Consider the following 21269-nt stretch of genomic DNA (forward strand, 5'->3'; position numbering starts at 1 on the left):
TCAACTACACCTGCCGGTATACAAATTGATTGGGCATTTTCAAACATGGATCCTTCTCATGCTAATGCAATTTCTTTTGAGAGAATAGACAGCTATCATGACAGTATTTGTGTCTCTATTTCAAACTAAAGTTTTCAGACTTAGTCCAATAGTTCTTATATTTTTTTTTTTTAAATAAAATAAAATTAGAATAATATAGCATCTTTGGCAGTAGTTTTTAAGACAATTTTAAGAAAAGTATGTAAACAATCTAATTAAGCAAATTTAAATATGTATAATTTGTAATTATATAAGACATTATTGTATAAATATATGATAGAAATTAAATAGTATAAGGAGAAAAGAAATATAATTTGGATATATGTATAAGATCTCTATGAAATTTATGTTTAATATTGTAAACATTATATACAAATTAATATAATAATATAATTTTTAAAGTTGTTAATATTTATTATTTTTAATGTTTAGCTGTATAGTAATATCGATATAATAAATAAAAAATGTCATCCATTGTCAAAAAACGATTTCTTTTCATATTTCTCAATACAGTTGTAATTCATTCTATATAAAATCAATTATAAGCGTATACAACAAATCACAAGAACGATTTACAAATTGCTCTAATTAATTTCACTCTGAATGTAAATAACTGAGGCAACAGTTCCTACTTCTAATTATTAAAATATTTTGACTATATATTATTTGATTTTGCGAGAGTATAAAATGTTAGGTTACATCCGCACTTAGCCCATCCTTACTTGTTTATCAATTAAATTTTTTTAAAATCCATATTTTTATTTGCTATTAAAAAAACTGTATCTTAAAGATTATTAATTTTCAATCGCCCTGCTCCGTATCTTCAATTAATTTGTTCGGCTTGAGATATGCGAAAATGCGTCTAAAAGTATGCAGAAGTAGGTTTATTTTCGTTACGGAATTTTTTGATTCGGTCACCGCCCTCAAAGCCCGCGATAAAAGCTATGCAATGCTTAAAAAATTATTTTTCTCGTGTAATATATTATATTACATACAAAAGCCAGTTATTATTATTGTTGTTAATACATATCTGTAAAGTACTATTTTGGGAAGATGCCGATCGATTATAATCAGCAGGAGTAACGCGCAGGATCGTTGTTGTCGAAAAGTTGATCTGGCGCCCAGGCCCGTAGGCAAAAACGAATGTATAAGATGCGTGCGGAGTGGTGTCGAGTCGAAATAGTTGGGCGCAGGAGCTGTCGTTCCGAATGAAGTGAAGAAGCTGCTGGGGCCAGCCTTTTTGTTAACTGGTGGTGGAAAATAGAGATTTTCTACTTTCCAGTTTACTTTCTACCGTTAATATTTGTCAACAAGCGTCCCATATTTAATCAAACTAAATGGACATGCTTTGTTAATAATAATTTGGTTTAGTTTTAAATACGAATGAAATCAGACCAAAGCCTAGCCTAGACTCCATACCCCTAAAATAATGATTTCCTTCCCTCTGGTTGACTTTTTCTTCATATATCTCAGTAGCCCGTAGTTGTAACCACGGTATGAGGCTTTCAACGCAGAAATCAGTTGTTCTCTTTTGTTTTCATTTCACCAATGTTGCCATTGTTCGTATACACGATTTTTCACACATTTAGTTTTTTAGTTATAATTTTTCATAATGTAAAAGCTCAAAACTAAAATCCAACTATTAAAAATAGTTTACCTATTTATAAATAAGTGTATTCGACTGTGATTTTGAGTTATTTTAAGAATATTTCAAATATATTCAAGTTCATTTTTTAATTACTACAAAATCTTGAGACTGGCACCCCTGCGTTGCAAGAGATTGCTCTCTCACTCTCAGTTCACTCGTTTCTACGGAAAAAATCCAATTTTTGCGGATATCTTACCGATATTTCGAACAGCGGATGTCAAAAAAGGTGGGAACCCAGAAATAAACCTGCTAAAAATAGCTAACAAAAGCAGTGCGAAACGAAATTTCAAGGAACGACACAAATACTTTTGAATAACGTGCAGCTAAATTTTATTTATATAACATAAAACCATGATATTTTATTATGACTTGTATTGTTTCTTTGTTATCATTTTTTTAATTTATATGCTGTTTTTTATGTTAGATGATGTTTTAAAAATTTTATAATATTAATACAGGTATTTAGGGATGTATATGCGTTATATAGGCTTACTCGGAAACGGAGCACCTAAAAATAATATCGAAATGCAAAATACCCAAAAGTTTTTTTTATAATACCTAATCCATTTTCTTTCGACGTGGCATGATTGTCAAATGTTATAAAAAATGTGGATTTTGACAGCTCTCTCTCGAATCATTGAATTTTGACAGCTCTGATTCGAACTCTTTGATTTGAGAGAGCGCTGTCAAAGTCCACATTTTTTATAACATTTGTAAGTGGTGCCATTAAGGAAAGAAATAAGTTTTGAGATTTTTAAATGTATTTATTGGGTATTTTTCGGTTTCCAATTTACAGAAAAATGTACATAATTAAAATTAGTTTAACAAGCTAGATATCCTATATGACTTCTAAATATAAGTACATGTATTTTTTAATCACAAAAGATTTTCAAAATTAACGTTAAAACTAAATTTAACAAAATATTTTAATATTTCAAAACACACAAGTTTTAAATAACCTAAACATGATCCTTATTTCTTTTTTATATGCTCAATAAACAAATATCTTTTGATAATTTATTCGGAAGTCAAAGTTTACATAACATTTGCTGGGAATTCTAACCAAAATAAGTATATACGTTGGCAATTGGTACTGCTAAGCAAAACAATACTCTGCGACAAAATACCGCTCGTTCTTAACCACGAAATTATATTAAATCTCTTTCAATAAAGATTAGAAGATACGTAAAAGTCACCAAAAAATCTGATCTCACAAATTACCCACTGATTTCGCATATTATTTCTGCGGGAGTTTTAGTGGTAGTTCATTGTTTTGGTTGTCATATGTTCAGTAGCTCATGAACTCGTGGCTTTCTTGGCAGCACTGAAAGTTCATGAGTATGATTTCATCCTTGGAAATAGTGGTGAGTGTTCATTTACATTGCGCTCTCATAAGAGAGGTCGTATCAGCTTATTCGGTCTACGGTTTTGCGTCGGTGACTGTTTGTGCCATAACTTTTGACAAATTTGGTTTGATACGTGCGGTAAGAAAGGAAGGGAGGAATGTCGGTGACTGTTTGAAGCATTTGTCCCTTTGGTTTAGCTTATCACATGTATCGGCATCAGTATAAGATGTGCTAATGGAGGTAGGCGACAATATTTCGATTCCCATGCCAATAATAACATAAATAAAAATCTTTCTAGGATTTCGTAAAACTTCATCAGCTCATTATGTTCCATCAAATCAAATAGTTCTAACACATTTTTTCAGTTTCCAAGATTGTTCGAATTTCATCTTTTCCGTAAAATTCGACTGGGTTTGCTTGAGGGGGTATTCTGGTTCAGAAATTTGAAAAAATCGATTTTTTTGTATGTTTTCAAAGTTTAAACCTTCAGAAATATCTCCCTAAGAGGATTTTTAAAAATTCGAATTATTTCCGTTTGTCGTCGTGGCAACTTTATCTTCAAACGCGTTTGTCCCGAAACTACTTATTTTGAGGGGGTCGACATGATATCTCAAGTTCTCTTAACCGATTTCTTTAAAATTTGATAAAAATCTCTCTATCGCACCTACCTCGGAATTTGAAAAATTTTAATTTTAATTATTTTTAAAAAAATCGAGAAGATCAAGTCGACACGATTTTGTGATTTTTGTGTTCTTTAGCAAAGGTCAATCCCCGACATATATACTAATAAAGAATTTTTCCAATTTGTTTATTTTAGATCACTAGAAGGGTTGGGATCACGTCAACCAGGAACCACCGTTTATTTTTTTTGCAACAACCACTCTACCGGCCAGTAATTCGACGATTTTTTTTTTGATATTTTTTTATCTATTCTTTATATGTCAATAAAAATCATATAAAAAATAGATAGATAAAATGTACTATGTGTATACTGTGTTAAGCATTTTTCATTGCGATTTGGCAGCACTTTTTGTTAGAGATTTCGGTTTGTTGCGCTTATATTTTATTGGTCGTTGTTATTAGTATTTTTTTTTTGTAGTATTTTTGTAACAGATGAACTAATTTTATAGGTGTAATCTGTTTATTTACACTTAATAAATACCGAAATCTTTATTATTTCGGATGCTAAGACGAAGTATATATTCAAAAGAAAGAAAATATAAAATGAGCGAGCATCAACCGGTTTGGAAAAGAGCTGAAGGTGCAGTTAAATACTTCAATTATTCTGATATACAATTAACTTATTGTTACATACTTGTATGTATATTTTTTATTGTCGTACTGCTGAAAATATCTTTTATTAATAGATAATGGGAAACATCGTATCGCAGCAAGCCCAAAACAAATAAAAACACAAATTGCTAAGATTTCTTATACGAGCACCATAAAAACTCCAATAAATAAGAACAAACCAAAGGTGTATCCTCTAAAAGAGGATGATTCTACATCTGATTCAAAAAAAATAATTAAACCAATAGAACTTGAAACACGAAAAATATGTACAAATGATAATACAAGCATTGAGTTTGTTAAAATGAAAGAGCAGTGTGATCAAGAAATTAAAAATCTTAACACATATTTATCAGAAATTATTAATAATTCTGCAGATAAATCAAAATTAACTGAAAACGATAAAGTAGAATGTGAAGCGGAAAATATTGCCAAAAAACGCAACAAATTATTTCGTAGATGTACGACAGAAGTTGATTTTAGACCTGTGTTACAATCCGAACGTCGTTTAAAAACGAGAGTAGGATCTATTATAAGATCAAAGTCCAGTCATCCACCGGACACTAAATCGCATGAACTTTTGCCTTCAGCTGCACAAGACGTTAAAAGGAAATCTTACAACGTTGAAGAAGCTCGAAAGTTTTTAAAAGATCAAAAGCGAAGGAGACGCATTCAACAAGCTACCTCAGCCTTAAAAGTAAAAGGTGAAAAAAATGTTATAGAAAAGGAACAAATAAAAAAAAGGCTTGAAGAACTTCGTAGAAATTCTCGAACAATAATTACTAAAAATGTTAATAAGAAAAAAAAGTCCCTCATTGCACTAGATGACAGAGAAAGGAAAGAAATTAAAGTTGATCTTGACTTACTTAAGCAAATCTATGTAAAAGAAAATAATTGTGGAGAAGCAATCAAAGATATAAAGATAGATCCCGTAATTAAAAAAAGTGAAGCTGTAACAGCGGAGTTTTGTCCTTCGACTACTAATGATAATGTAGTAAAAAATGTGGAGGTGAGTATAATTATTTATTAATAAAATGCAGTGTCAAAAAGAATAAATATTGAAGAAATGATGGTAAATGTATAGTTTAGGTCCCCCAACTAAGGAGGCCCCAAAAATAAATTTTTTTTTTTAAATCGTCTTATTTTTACGCGTAGATTACAAATCCGTGAGCGGAAAGTGAATTTTTTCAATATTTCTATTTTTTTTTTTTTTTTTAATTTTTTTTTAAATCGTTTTTTTTTTTATAAATATACATTAAAAATAAAAAATTGTGATAAATTTAAATTAAGTGTTTAATTTTTTTCTTTGAAAAAATCACATATTGTTCAAGTTTTTGGGTGTATTTACTCCTCTCCTTCATGAACGTTTTTGAAAATTTATATTAAAATATCAATGTTAGTGCACTTTTATTGTGATATTAATAATTACACATACTCTGATGTGATGAAAATTATCATTGAGGTTGAGAGCAGCGAAAAGGAGTTTGACGCGATTGAATTATGAACACCCCGGTTTTGGACCGACCAGGGTAATTTTTTTGAAGCGCGGCCGAAGGCCGGCAGTGCGGAACGATAACCTCAATTCCCACAACAGCCGGTTCTGCGATACCGGAATTGACCCGGATTTTATCCGGCCAAGGGCTGTTATTTCGACGATCTAACCCTGTTTGGATCGGTAAGTTTTAGATTAAGTTTGTCGTCACTGGAGCAACGCCTAGCAGCAGGGTTGCTCCGTATCCTCCTGACCCGTGCTGGCATCGAGTCCAACCCGGGCCCCGAGGTATTCTACTGCTGCGTATGCGCAAAAAGGCTCCATCTAAATTCCACCTCGGTTAGGTGCAATACATGCAATGGATGGAGCCATCTTAAGACCTGCTCGGGCCTTAAGACACACAGGGAGTGGACCACGAGTTACGTGGCCCCATGCTGTCAACGCAATAATGCGACATCTGCCTCAACGGCCGTGCAACCTGCACCATGTTCGCGCACTGCGCTGCCACTCCAGTCGAGTGGCCAAAATAGGACCTCCACGGTCCTAAGGAGCTCACAAAGACAGCACAACTCCCAATCTGACCAACCTCCCCCCCACCTTCATCCAGCTCCAATCCCCGTGCGAGAACCACACAGCAACTCCTGGTTCCTCGCACAGTCTGTTCCGTGTGTCAGACCATAATACGCCGGAATGTCACATCAGTCAAGTGCAATTCTTGTACTGGCTGGTGTCACTTTCTGTCGTGTTCTGGCCTGCGCACCACACGAGAGTGGAGTGCGTCGTATGTTGCCCCATGCTGGGGGAGTCTGCCCCCGCAATCACAAACAGTGGCGTCGCCAACCAACACCATAGTGCGACAACCGCCCATGCGGATAGCACAGCTGCAACAACCACCACCTACACGCACCCCACTCACCCCTAGGATCACGACTGGACACCCGCGACAAACGCGACTCTTACAATTCAACTGCAACGGACTCCAGAGCAAGATCGAGGAGATAGTTGCATTTATGAGCCGGGAGCGCGTAACGATAGCTGCGGTCCAAGAAACCAAGTTAAACAGCCGCTCAGATCTTCTGAGTTGTGCAGGTTTCAACGTTTTACGTAAGGATCGCGAGCGAGATAATGGTGGAGGCCTAGCCTTCATATTGCACAACACCGTGCAATATCGTCTAATCGATGTTGACATCGACCGCAGGGACACTACCCTAGAATGTCAGGGAATAGCTGTCCGGTCAGGCGATGTCGATGTCGATTTGATGTCGAGCTCGAAATATTTAATATATACATCCCCCCAGTTACATGTTGCCCAACAGGATATCACCCGAATATAGATGCGCTACTTCGTGGTGAAAACCGTCTGGTGCTAGGCGACTTTAACGCGCATCACGATCTTTGGCATTCCTGCCTGTCAAACGATCGTAGGGGGATGGAGCTGGCGGAACAGATAGACGATTCGACATTCTGCACAATGAATGACGAAGCCCCCACCAGAATTATGGGCACCTGTAATAGCTCGCCAGATATTACCATCGCTAGCGGTGGTCTGATAAATAGTATAACCTGGCGACCTATGCTAACTCTTGCATCAGACCATCTGCCCATAATTATCTCGATCGAGAAACCTCCTGACTTTATTTCTGTGGATAACCGCACCTATGTTAACTTTAACAAAGCTAACTGGGTCGGCTTCACAGAATTTACTGAGAGCACCTTCAACGCACTATCCATTCCTACGGACGTCATCGTTGGCGAGCGTCAATTCCGCAAGGTGATCGCTGCTGCTACAGCTCGCTTCATACCGGCTGGAAGAATAGCGGAACTCCGCCCTAATTTCCCAGCCGAAGCAGCTGTATTAGCAAATGAGCGCGACACCTTACGCCATGCCGATCCCTGTGATCCCCGAATAAGGGATCTCAATTTGGAGATTCGGCAAATGGTAAACCATCATAAGCGGACAAAATGGATAGAGCACCTGAAGTCCTGCAACCTCTCCACCGGTGTGAGTAAGCTTTGGACTACTGTCAAGGCCCTGTCAAATCCGAGGAAACATGACGATCGGGTTGAAATCCAATTCGATGGCCATGCCTCCTCGGACCCGAAGAAGTGCGCGAGCTACTTTAGCCGGCAGTTTATACTGCACCCTTTGACCGACAAGGCCAAACGATGTGTTACCCGACGGTTGCGCAAAATACCAAAAGACTGCGCACCACTTACTTTCACCGATGAGGAGGTTCAGAATGTCATCAAAAAGGCGAAATCGTCCAAATCCATCGGCCCTGACGGAATAAACATGCTGATGTTAAAACATCTAGGCCCAACGGGAGTAAACTACCTCACCAAGGTCCTCAACCTGTCGATATCCACTCTTCAAATACCCGATGTGTGGAAAGTCGGAAGAGTGGTCCCACTACTGAAACCTGGGAAACCCGCCAACAAAGGGGAGTCTTATCGCCCGATAACTCTCCTTTCCCCAGTAGTGAAGACACTTGAGGCCTTGTTACTCCCGTCATTCACCCACCACCTGAGCCTAGCAGACCATCAGCATGGTTTCCGTAAAGTGCACAGTACCACCACAGCACTTAGCGTCATAAACGCCCAGATAGTTCATGGCCTGAACCAGAAGCCACCCTGCGAGAGGACGAACCTCGTAGCGTTGGACTTGTCAAAAGCTTTTGACACAGTCAATCACGTAACGCTACTTGAGGACCTGGAACAATCAACGCTCCCTCCAGGGTTGAAGCGGTGGACCATGAACTACCTGAGCGGTCGACACTCATCCGTACTATTTCGAGGTCAAAACTCCAAACTCAGGAAAATTAAACAGGGGGTTCCGCAGGGCGGTGTCCTCTCCCCGCTACTGTTTAATTTCTACATTTCGAAACTCCCCCAGCCACCAGCGGGAATTTCAATGACCTCGTACGCAGATGACTGTACGATATTGACGTCGGGCAATGGAATCGATGGCATGTGTTCAAAAGTAAACGGCTACCTCTCCGATCTTTCTCGCTTCTTTTCTGCAAGGAACTTAACACTCTCCCCCACTAAATCCACAGCGACCATCTTCACCAATTGGACGAAGGAGTACAGACTGGACCTGAACATTTCAGTCGATGGCACAAAAATTCCGACAGTAAATAACCCTAAAATTTTAGGCGTCACTTTGGACAGTCTGTGCTCTTTCACTCCTCACACGACCGCGATAACTGCCAAAGTACAGAGCCGCAACAAAATCCTCAAGTCGCTTGCCGGCAGCTCATGGGGAAAGGACAAAGAAACGTTGTTGGCAACATACAAGGCAATCGGCCGGCCGGTCCTCAATTATGCAGCCGCAATATGGTCGCCTGGATGTAGTGACACGCAGAATAAGAAGCTCCAGACTTGTCAGAACACTGCACTCCGGACTATCACGGGGTGCCTCTTGATGTCCCCAATCGAACACCTACACAGTGAGGCCCGTATGCTTCCGGTTAAGGAACATAATGAGCTCCTCTCCAAGCAGTTTCTGCTGGGATGTTTTCGCAGAAACCACCCCTGCAGACGCCTGCTTGCAGCGGAGCAGCCTCCTAGGAACATCAAGAGGTCCTTCCTTGACTACGTCGACGACATCAGACAGCACGTCGACCAGACTTCGGACGCAACTAACTTCAGACAAGCACTGACCGCCATTCACAGTGGAGCCATTAACACCTTCACCGACTCCCTTTCAGTGAATGGCGTAATACGAGTCAAACCACCACCCATTGCAGACACAGAGCTCGAGTTGCCTCGCGAATCTAGAGTGACCCTCGCGCAACTTCGTTCTGGATACTGTAGCAGGTTAAACTCCTACCTATCCAGAATAGACCCCGACATACTAAACACATGTCCTGCATGCAATGAGTCTCCGCATGACACTAACCACCTCTTTGCATGCCCTACAAACCCCACTCATCTAACACCCCTTTCCCTATGGTCCGACCCCGTCGAAACAGCTCGTTTCCTGGGCCTTCCGTTAGATGACCTCGACGACAACGAATCTAGAATTTATCACCCAAACGGGGATTAGATAATCGTTATAACAACAACAACATAACCGATATTCGTCCATACCATCAGATCGCGGCGCAAAAGAAATTGTGACTGTTACATTTCTTCAGTATACTTTTTTTTATAAGAAAATGTTTAACACGCTGAACTGTGATCTGAATTCTACAGAATTTTGCCGCTACAACAACAACAACTAAGTGACTTGAATATGTGATATGTGCAAAGTGTGTTAAATAAATTTTGAAAAATATACATAAATTATTGAAAAAATTCTCTTTCCGCTCACGGATTTGTAATCTACGCGTAAAAATAAGTCGATTTAAAAAAAACATTTTTAATTTTTGAGGCCTCTTTAGTTGGGGGACCTAAACTATACATTTACCGAAATGATATATGTATATTAAAATGCAATAATAAACAAAATCAATTTGTATATTAGAAACTGATGTGATCAGATGTATTCATATACATACATACAATATATATTTTATGTAAGATGTCTGATGAAAAATATATATTTTTTACAGACTGAAGATAAAAGTAAATGTAATAGTAACCGTAAATCGATAATTCTCGACCCAATTAAAGAAACAGTGAAACTGAAATTCCCAGAAAAGCGGATTGGATTATTGCGCAAGCCAGAAACTGAGAATTACTCATTTAGTGCCATTAGAGAATTTAATTTTGATAAGGAAAATATTGCGTTAGAAATGTTGGCCCCAAAATGTATTCAATCAGTGCCAATAACATTAAGTAATGACAAAGATAATGCAAAATATCGAGAAGACATACCATTGGAAGTTACATATCGAAAGCCCACCTGTGTTTTATTACAATATTCGCAGGCGGACGAACTTAAAAACTGCGAAATATCGAAAGAAAATGAAGTTGACTCAATCATTAAAAGTTGCGACGAAATACATTCAAAATGCGAAGTTAATACTGATAATATTACTGTAAATAATCTTCCGTATTGGCTAAAGCCAAGTGCGGTGCAGATTTATCCATACAATTTCATAATGGCCGTAAGACGCAAACTCGAAGCCCTTGCAGATGTAAGGCAAGCTATTAACCAAATCGATATTAAATCTCAAAAAACTGTTAATACTCATATTGCGGATAAAATATCTTTATCTAGAGTTGACTGCTTTAATCAATCACTTAAACAACAACCACACGCAGCAGAAAGTAAATATTATTCAGGGGAATCATTGAAAATTTTTAAAACAGACACAGGGCAGAAATATACAAATTGCAGCAATTCTAATATACATCCTACGCAATCTCAATCGGAAATAAACTCAAACCTTAGCTCAACATCAATTCAATTGCTTCAATCTTCAAATAATGTATCGAGAACATCGTCAAATAAAACAAATAGTATTCCACTGACTTATGCGAAATCCAAAGCCTTTGCTCTGGCTTCGGAAGATGACACTACAGTTTCAAGTTCAATATTTAATAGCCCAGAACGAATTATTCGCCAAAAAAACGACACTAGCAAAAGCAAATGGGAAGAACTGCATGGGGCCATTAGTCCCCTGTCCCTAGAACGTGTGGAAAACTTGACCATAATGTCAAGCAATAAATTGAAAACAGCTATTGCAGCGAAGCATGTAAACCCTAATAGGGGAGATTCACAAACGTCATCTATAATGGAGCAAAATTTTTCCCACAAGAAGAGCACACCAAGTGAAATTGATTTCAATCAGCTTCTAAGCGACTTCAATCGTAGTTTATCACAGGTTATTGAAGTGAATGATCGCCTTAAAACAACTATTAATAAATCTCATGAAATGTGTGGGACGACACATACCGAAAATAGGAATATAAGAGGACCTGATGACTATACCACAGATTTTGATAAACTTTCTAGTCATCGCACACATAATAATTCTTCAGGCGTTCACAATGAAAACGATTTGCGTCATGCTCACATCGAATATTATTCTGAAAAACAAAACTGGGAACTTAAATATGGAGGTAAGCAAACCTCGAAGCAACCGAAAAAAATCATAAAAGCCTCCGAAGAACCCCAGCTACAATTGGATGACCAATTAGACAAAATCAAAAAATCAAAAAGGAAATGCATAAGCTCGCAAAAATATGGATTGAGTAAAGTCTGCCATGAGTCGACGGAAATATGTTCATTACACGTAAAACATAACATGTTAGAAATAGAAAACTCTGAACACGCAGAACATTTAACTGAAACTCTAATTTCAACGAGAATTTCTGAAGAAAGTGAATGCGAGCACACATCTAATATACAGGCAAATACTAGGAGCAAGACTGAAAACGAAAATAAACAAAATGTCAAGACCCTCAAAAAGTCAAAATTTTTATTAGAAAGAAAGAACCCTTTTACTACCATGAAACATGAAGACAGACCGTATCAACAAAATGTATTGTCTCAAAATATTACTGCAAGTCATAAAATTTTAGAAATGTTCGATCATTCCAATCTGGAAATTTCTTTGGGATCTGCAAACAGCAGCAGTTTATCAGACTCTAATTGTAGCTACTCAAATGTCGGCATGGTAAGCATTTGTACACCACTGTAATGATGGCCTCTATTTAAATTTTTTTTTAGTATGAGAAGTTAATAAGAAATGAAACAAACAAATCAGAACATTTGGCCGCTTTATTAAAAATTAGGGAAAAGGCTTTATTCGATCGAACAAAAGGACAAATTGCTTGGTTGGAAGTCCAAAAAGAGCGTTGCAAATCAAAGGGTTTACTTTTGCAAATTGCAGCCATTAAAAAGAAGCAACGTGGAATTTTGCTGAAAATGGAAAAGGAGCGTGAAGAAATCAAGAGGTAAAAGTGAACATTTAATAAATTGTACATGTCAGCAAAAACAAAATATGAGTCTGTTACAATAAGCACCGCCTCTTAGCGTTTTTGTCGCGGGAGCAATTTACTATTGTGTAGTATATTCTCGTAAACGATTTTTCTTAAAATTTCCCCCGAGATAAGCGATTTGTCGAACACTAACTCTTAAAAAATATGTGAGTGACCCTATTAACCAGTCAGTCAGTCCGGCCTTCCCGTTAACTTGAGTAAAAACTGAGATTCCATAAAACTTGATATAAGTGCCCCTTGTCTCCAAAGGTAGAATTGTATTTCATATGAAAATCAGATCGTTGCATCACCCACGATTGCAAACTTTAGCTTAGAGTGACATACTGTGGAATCAAATATCTGGTTTTAATTCATTTGAAAAAAGTTATCTATTAAAAAGGATGGTAATGAAAATGGGGTTATATCTTTGAGAAGTAGAGATTTATAAATATTTAAGTATGTTTAATAAGAATATGATAGACTTGGTTTATTTTCGTAATAATCGTGGTAATTTCCTGACAAAAGAGTGCGTGTGTGAACGCAGTATACTTATGTATTTAAAAAGTGATTATACTATTGCATGTATAAATCCTTCATCTCTTATATATATTTATTTTATTTTTTGCATTTTGTGTTGGATAATATTTATTTTGTGTTTACAATCCTTATTTATGTATAGTTGAGTACGAAAGGCCCAACTCACATTATTTATGAAGAAATCGTCCTGAAAAACATGGCAAACAAAAAAATTATTATACAACAATATGTTCGACATTTTTATTGTGGAACCCGTTTAACCTTTTTTAAATTGCGGAAATGCGAGCTGCGCACTTTCCATACAAGATTTGCATATTCAACACACACACACTCCATAACACTTATTATTATTATTATTGCTCGCTAATATTATATATTTATGTACATATATATTTTTTTCCTGTACCTATAGTTCAAATGTATTTTTGTTTAAAGTTTGGATATTTATACATACATACATATAAGCATATGATGCATGCATGTATCTATTTTTATACTCACACGGTGATGCGCATTCACTACCACTATAAAAAATCCTCCAGATCCATTCATAAATTGTAACCGGGAATTCATATTTACATCTGTTTTTATGAACGAATTCTCTTAATATATTTGTATTCGGATGTGTTCGGCCGACCTTTCGTTTCTGATTATCCAAATCGTTTGTATTGCTCGCGCAAAGACGCTGAACATGGAAAGTGCTGTTGTGAGTTGCGCGAGGGACTCGAAGCCGTTTAGTATTGTGCTTGCTTTTCAGCCGCTGGAACAAACAAATAAAATAACAAAACGTGTGTAGTAGCACTGTTAAGGGCTGTCTCGTTGACTTTTTTTTGGTCTTCTAAAATGCCTTTACACGCTCAAATAATGCGGATCTCTTAGTGTATGCCTGAATTTGAAAATAACTTCGAAAATCTACCGAAACGAAAAGTTGTATACATATATGTATGTACATTCTTCAAAACGCGTAGTAAAATTTTTACTGTGAGAGTTAAAGTTAAAGTTAAGTTACCTTCCGAAAAAACTTAGTAACATTTCTTCTCGCAATAGCTTTAATTCTATATAAATTCAACTAGTTTTAAGACTAGCTATATTTATATATACATATGTATGTACGTGTATGTGCTTTTATTTCAATAAATCTATTTAATATTCATAAATTCCACAGTCAAAGCAACGTATAGTTGGAAATGAATGGAATGTTTAGTTCGTTTGCCCTAGATGTTTTGGTTTTGGCGTAAACACTACAGATGTGTTCCTCATTCACTATAATATGTATGTATGTATGCATGTATGTATGTATGTATGTGAACAAGTGACGATATTGAAATTTAAATTATCATTGATACGGCGTGCTACTATCATAAAAGTATACAGCCGATTGTTGTCATGAATATCGCGCATGTTTTGAAGTAACTGCTCCAATCTCCCAACCGCCTTTTGTATAAAATAAACAAAGACAAAATTATATGGATATACTATAGATGTTTTAGTGATATTTTATATTGAACGTTGATAACTAAATAAAATATACATGTATATACATACATGTATTCTGAATACAATTTTCATCATTGTACAAAATTTAAATAAGGCCCTATTGGTTGAAGTTTTGAAATTTGGTATTATGGTTTTCAAATCAACCCGTCAAAAAAATGTCGGTTTGTTTTCAAACTTCAACTTTTTTGGTATTACGGTTTTCAACTCAGTGCCAGTGGGGTTGGCTAGAGTATCCAAAAATTTCAACTGCTAACAAGCAATTGTAGTTAAACATTGATGAAAATATCTAGGAAAAATACAATAGAAAATTGGTAAAAAGAACTATTTTATTCATAATTTCATAATATTTTAATCAGTTATTATGTACAAATCCAATTAAAGGTGAAAAATTAGTTGAGCTCATGTAGTAAAATTCCGAAACTGGATGAGACAAGCTACAATTTGGAAACATTAAAATAAAATTATGAGACCGTGGGAAGTGTTTCAAACATATGTAAATAGTCGATACAATCGACTACATCTAGCAATGTACTTTTTGAGTAAAATTTAGTTTTTAAAGCGTTTTGCTCCTCTTCAGTGATTGATGCTTTATCCACACACGCACAAATATGGTGATCATAATAGTTAAAAGCCGGTTTTGTAGGTTGCTTTCGCCAAAGTTAAAAAAATTTAAAACTCGTTTATTGTCAATATTATATTATTTAATTGTCAATAAAACTTTGACTTACTTGGTGTTAGGTGCGCACCTTTTAAAATGTAAAAGTATACTCTCCTAATATTGATGCAGTTTTCTCTTTATTCATCAATTGCATTGTTAATAATTTCTAACTAGAAGAAATTATATGAAACTCCACAGTTATAACTGCGAATTTATTATACAAACTCTTATACCACTAAACCCCTTCTTTTCGCTTTTCAAAAGGTTTGATACAAGACTGCATCTGCCTGGCTCAGTTTTTCAGCTCCCTCTAGAGCTAGTTCGATAGTAATAAAATCATATTACACTAGTTTTGTACCAAACTCTTCCGACGGCTTCTACCCACAACGGTTAGAATTTATGTATATTACGCTATTTATCTTTTAATGCAATATCACAATTCCATAGTGCAATTGGCATGCCCTTGTAAATATTTTGCACCAATTTGTAAAATACTGAGGAAATAAAAGATATGTTTTTATTAGTTTCTTTCACATCCAAGTATGTCTCTCGACAGCTGTCAAAGTACTCTTTCCTGGCGAAACAAAGATAAACTGAGCGTGTTTAAATTGGAAAAGTATGAACGACGTCATACTGAATAAAGGTACGGCTTTACAAAGTAAGAAGCGATTCCACAGGACTTCTAACAAAAATTTGTTGAGTCAATGCCATGCAGATGTCAACCGGTAATCGACAACAATGGTTTTATTTAAAAATATTGAACTGTCTTGATAATTACCTTACATAAAAATACACAAAGCGTTGTTAATTAGCTGCACTACCCACTTAGACTTTTCATTATTAAATAGTTTTTACAGAACTGTTTTTCAAGATGCGCAAATATGCTTTTTTTTTTGTTTTGTTTTAAATATACCCATACCTATAAGGTAAACTTTCAAAATTGAAAACGTAGATAAAAAAATCAACATACTATTACTTGATCTTATGTCGTTGTTAATTAGTTGCACGCAACTGTATCTTCAATTTAAAATTTAAGCGCAGTTAAAATTTTGCTATGTTTAATTTAATTAAAGACATTCACATTCACAATATTTAAATCTTTGCGATGTCAAAGTCAAAATGTATGTGTATATTAACATTATAAAAACGTTCTAGTAAGAACGTGTGTACTTGATTGTAGCCAATCTAAAATATTTTCTTATCAGGCCCTCATTTCGCTGCGCTTCCCTTTAATATGAAGATAAAATTCCATTCCAAAATATGTCATGGGTAGCACATATGTTTATACAAATAGTAGGGATGTGCTATTTTTCTCAATTAATCTGGATATTGTACTTTTGTTCTTCAGCACATATTTGTTTATTTCGTCCGAATATATGTATAGGTATTTGCAATTCCAATCAATTCAGATTGATTTTTCAATAAGTATATTCGAATTCAAAGTGGCAAAATTAAATGCTAATATTGATGTATAATAATGGAAGTTAAAATTAGAACACCCCTAAAGATGCTTGGGCGTAGATATATGTATAGTAATTTATCACCTGTATTATAAGATATTTCACATAATATTTTGCTTTAGGCTACTACAATCTACTACCTCAACAAGTTCAACAGAGTTAACGTCGAACCTTGAAACAAAAGCGTTCGTTCCCTCGTCAAGAAAGCCCGATAAGAGTGTGGTTCCACAAAAAACCAACACAAAGATTTACCAAAGAATTACGAAATCCGATCGAGAGAAAAAGTCGCCCACTTCACAGTCTACTTCAGTGAGCAGCATTTACAACAAAGCACCAGGTTTATCGCAGCAGAATATTAAAGTAAAAGTGGATCGTCCGGAACCTGTAGTTCGGGCTAATTACACCCTTGAAACCTCCCGTTCTCTTGAGGAACTTTTGCAGAAACGCGAATTAGATTTACAACGTCGTCGAGAGCATGTTGAGCGATTGATGCAGTGGCATCGCCGACTCGATCAAGAAGAAGCTGAGGTTCTACAAATGGAGAAAAAACTACTTAGCTATAACACTCGCAAAAGTGAATCGAAACATCTTCCCGCTACAAAAACAAAAGAACTGCCTCAAGATCAAGCTGTCACAGTTCCTGTTAATAAATATAATACACACGTAAGAGTTCAGCGACGTTTAAAGGAAATCAAAAACAGTTTAAAGGAATTAAATAGCATTTCAAGAACGCATACTACGGCAGGAAGTAATGAAAGAAGTGGAGAAGAAATTGTAGTCGATGCGATTGATTGCGTCCGTACAACTGGTACGAAGTTAAACAAATTGTGGCGTCGACTAACCGCACAGCAATTTGAAAAATATGAGCCTGACAAACACTATGAACTTTCAAAAGCAGATTTGGAAAATTTATACGAGGCGGCAAAGGTCGCAGTTCTTAAAGACTTTTCAAATAATGAGGGTCACTTTGCAGCTGATCTTCTAGAAAAGAGCATTTTTTCTTGCGAACCAAATATATTACCATCACAGCAATTGTCACAACAGCAAAACCAACTGGAGTCAGTTTTGGTGCCGTCACTGAAATTGTGTACCAGCTCCGAATCTTCTGATAAAGAAGGAGAATCGTGGGAAGATACATCCGTCAATTCTTTACAACGCGATAATTACAGTCCCAGCACTGCTGCAGAAAAATTTCAACACATCTATGCGCGCAATTCGGGCTCTGAAACCCTTAGCTCTATTGTTACGCAATCGTCGTCTGAAGTGAATATATTATTACCAAAAATAACGTCAAGCATGAAAACCACAATTTCTAGTATTGGCTTGGTTCGAAGCCTGTCAGACAGTGTATTGTACTCTAAAGATCGTTTACCGCAAGACGGCAAACAAGAAGCAGTAAATATATGTAAAGAACAATGTACAGCGTTAAATCAAAAATGTTCATCGGCTCTAACTGAAAGCACTTCAAAACAAGTTTTAGAAAGCAATATATCATTACCTATATCAGCAAATGCCAGCAATCAAACACATGGAAATAGTATCTCTGCTATGAAGCATATATTTTCACCAACAGCACTGAATTATAAAAGTGTTTATATGGAAGAAAAAATGGGAGCTCAGAAAAATATCTTCAATATTAGTGACAACAAAGCAGCTAATGACGATTTAAAGGTTTCTTCGAAGAATGAAGTCCTTAGCTGCTTTCAGCAAGATTTGGTATGTGTTAGCCCTGAAACAACAACGACGGAGTATCAAGTTTCAAATGATAACAATAATAGCAATAGTATATGTACAAATTTAGATTCAACTCAAAATGATAACAATAATAGCTGCAGCATATTTGTAAATTTAGACTCAATTAAAAGTCAACCTTTAAGCGAAGAAGATTCGTTTAATTCGAAAATATTCATAAGTCAGCCAAAAATATTTGAATCTGATGAAGCTACGAATGCAAATTGTATTTCCAAGCCATATGATGATGATTTTGAAAGCAGTGGCGAATTAACACAAATAGATGATTTATCAATGCCCCACGTTGAAAGTATTGTTGATGTGCAGTTGACGGGCAGTGAAAACGTGGATCTAAATTATGGTGAAAAAGATAATATGGAAAAAGACATACGGATTTTATCTAGCCTTTCGGAAAAACCCAGAAATTCGCAATTCAATCAGTCTAATTCAGAAATTATAACAGTGATCCCACCGCCCCAAACGTCCGCAGATAATGTACGATTACCAGCACAGGACGCCAACGGGTCTCCAGCATCAAGCTCAATACAACTTATGCCTGACATTATAAATGAACTTGAAATACGCCGTTGTCAACAACTACTAATAGAACCCGAGGTATATAATTTGATATTTTATTAATGCATACTTCTAAAACTAATTAAAATCTAATAAATTCCGCAGAAAGTAAAGCAATTTGATAATGCTTCAACTGTTTTACCGTACATGTATGTCCGGGAAATTCCCAATAAGCCACCACCGCCTTATGTACCTCCTGCTCACGGAAGTCCAATGACAACTATATTTCCATCGGAGGAAAGAATTAAAGAAATAAGTTACCGACGAACACATGAATTGTACTGTGAACTCCTTAAGACTGGTGAGTATTTGTTTAAGCGTCGTCTTAGTATCGTAACATTTATGCGAAAATGTTATTATCTTTCTTTAGATTATATTACGGAAGCTGGTAAAAAATTGCCCACTGTGATGGATGAAAAAATAACAAATATTTACGAGCGCATTATACTAGATATTTGTCGTGAATATCTTGACGAGCATAGTGAGGTTTTAACACAAGGAGATCCTGATAATTTTCATACCCAACTGGCATTTTTTAATCCTCCAAATCGGTTACACTGTATCCAAGAGTCCATATACAAAGAAGTCCGCCGATGTCTGAATATGGACAAAACATTGAAACGACGCACACCAATATATTCAGTGTATGGTCAAAGAGCAAATCGGGATCACATTGGAAAAATTATAATCCAAGAAATGTATGAAGAAGATGATAAATGGTGTAACTTTCATCGGGAAGAAAATGAAGTGGTCGATTTAATTATTTCCGAGATGGTTGGGAAATGTCTAAATACCATAGCAAAGGAAGTTATAATTGAGGAAAATGGAACTTGATATCACATGTAGAGGCAATGAAGATGCATGTGAGGGCGACGTAAATGAATCTTCTCCCGAAGCAAAGTCAAAATACCCGAATAACAGTATAGATCTCCAAATACAGGATGCTCAATAAATGTTTTTGTTATACAGTACTATGATCGATACGGTTTTCGTGCATATTTTTAGAAATGCTTACAGTTTGCATCTCCCGTCAGTTGAATTGAAGTTAAAGCAATTCAAGATTCAGATTAACCATTTTTTTTTTGTATTACGAAATACAATTATTTTCAGTGAAGATTTAACAGATAAATAAGCAGCTGAAATTTTAAACGAAAAATTTAAACAATTCAATCAGTCAAAGGGGTGAATGGTGAATAAATATTGACGTGGGCATTAGTTTTGATTTATATTACAAGGTTCCTTCAGGACTTTCTAACACTAAGATAGCCTAAGTTTTATAGACAGTTAAATGGCATTAATTATGTTTGTTGCATATTCTCATTTGTTTTTTTTTTTTTTTGAAAAATTTTCCGCATTTCCACTAACGTGTACATAAGGGCCATACCTCCTCTCCGTTTTCTTGTTGGCGATAGGTATCAACAATGAGGTGGAAATGATTTGAACGTTGAGCTGGCAAAACTTACGACGACTAAGTTGTTTTAATTGTGGAACACCGTATTTATGTGCAGCGGATTACAGAAGTACAACGCTTTAAAAATTTAACTTTACCAAAAACCTTGTCTTTTCTTTGTATTTGTATAAAATAATTGATTAAAAATTAACTGCTAATTAATGTTGAACTACAACTGCTACAGAGCAAGAAATTGAGTTGGAAACAGTAATAGGCTCACCTATATTTTTTAACACATTCTATCATGAGGGCTTTCTCCTTATTTTTACTCTTATCATTTTAAATGCACTATTTAGTAAACGATATGGGTACATTTTCATCAAAACTATAGCCGTTCATATCAATTTATATACTAAAGCCGCCCGTTTGGTCCGCGGCATAGAATACTTTTTATTAAAAAGAATTATATTTTTTATGTATTGTGAAAAAAATTTTTTTTTACCAGATATGATTTTTTATAAAATAAATTTTAAAATTTAAATGGGAGCATAATTCAATTATATAAGGTTGTGTCGATAGTAGAAGGAAGCGGTAAAAATGGCTGAAGAGGAAGTGCATCTTGATGCTCATGTTACATCCTAGCCTTTAGAAGTACAATATGAGCTGCTCAATGTGTTGAATGTAGTCTGGAGATTTATTATTTCCTAAGAAATTTTGCACAACCCTAATAAA

General features: G+C 35.8%; 1 protein-coding gene across 1 annotated transcript; it reads left to right on the plus strand.

Annotated features, from left to right (window-relative positions):
• Positions 1 to 4100: 4100 nt before the first annotated feature.
• LOC106621354 (uncharacterized) lies at positions 4101 to 20461 on the plus strand. The gene is made up of 7 exons (XM_014240180.3): positions 4101 to 4294; positions 4401 to 5332; positions 10372 to 12384; positions 12438 to 12664; positions 16963 to 19186; positions 19253 to 19448; positions 19518 to 20461. The coding sequence occupies exons 1-7, from the start codon at positions 4216 to 4218 to the stop codon at positions 19979 to 19981; spliced, it is 6135 nt and encodes a 2044-aa protein (XP_014095655.2). The 5' UTR covers positions 4101 to 4215; the 3' UTR covers positions 19982 to 20461.
• The last annotated feature ends 808 nt before the right edge of the window (positions 20462 to 21269 follow it).

Source organism: Bactrocera oleae, chromosome 4 (assembly GCF_042242935.1).
Source record: "Bactrocera oleae isolate idBacOlea1 chromosome 4, idBacOlea1, whole genome shotgun sequence".
Taxonomy (NCBI): domain Eukaryota; kingdom Metazoa; phylum Arthropoda; class Insecta; order Diptera; family Tephritidae; genus Bactrocera; species Bactrocera oleae.

Coding starts and splice junctions, on each gene's coding strand:
- LOC106621354 (XM_014240180.3), top strand. CDS start 4,216: ATGCTAAGACGAAGTATATATTCAAAAGAAAGAAAATATAAAATGAGC. Junction 19,187..19,252: donor AACTACTAATAGAACCCGAG/GTATATAATTTG, acceptor TAAATTCCGCAG/AAAGTAAAGCAATTTGATAA. Junction 19,449..19,517: donor CTGTGAACTCCTTAAGACTG/GTGAGTATTTGT, acceptor ATCTTTCTTTAG/ATTATATTACGGAAGCTGGT.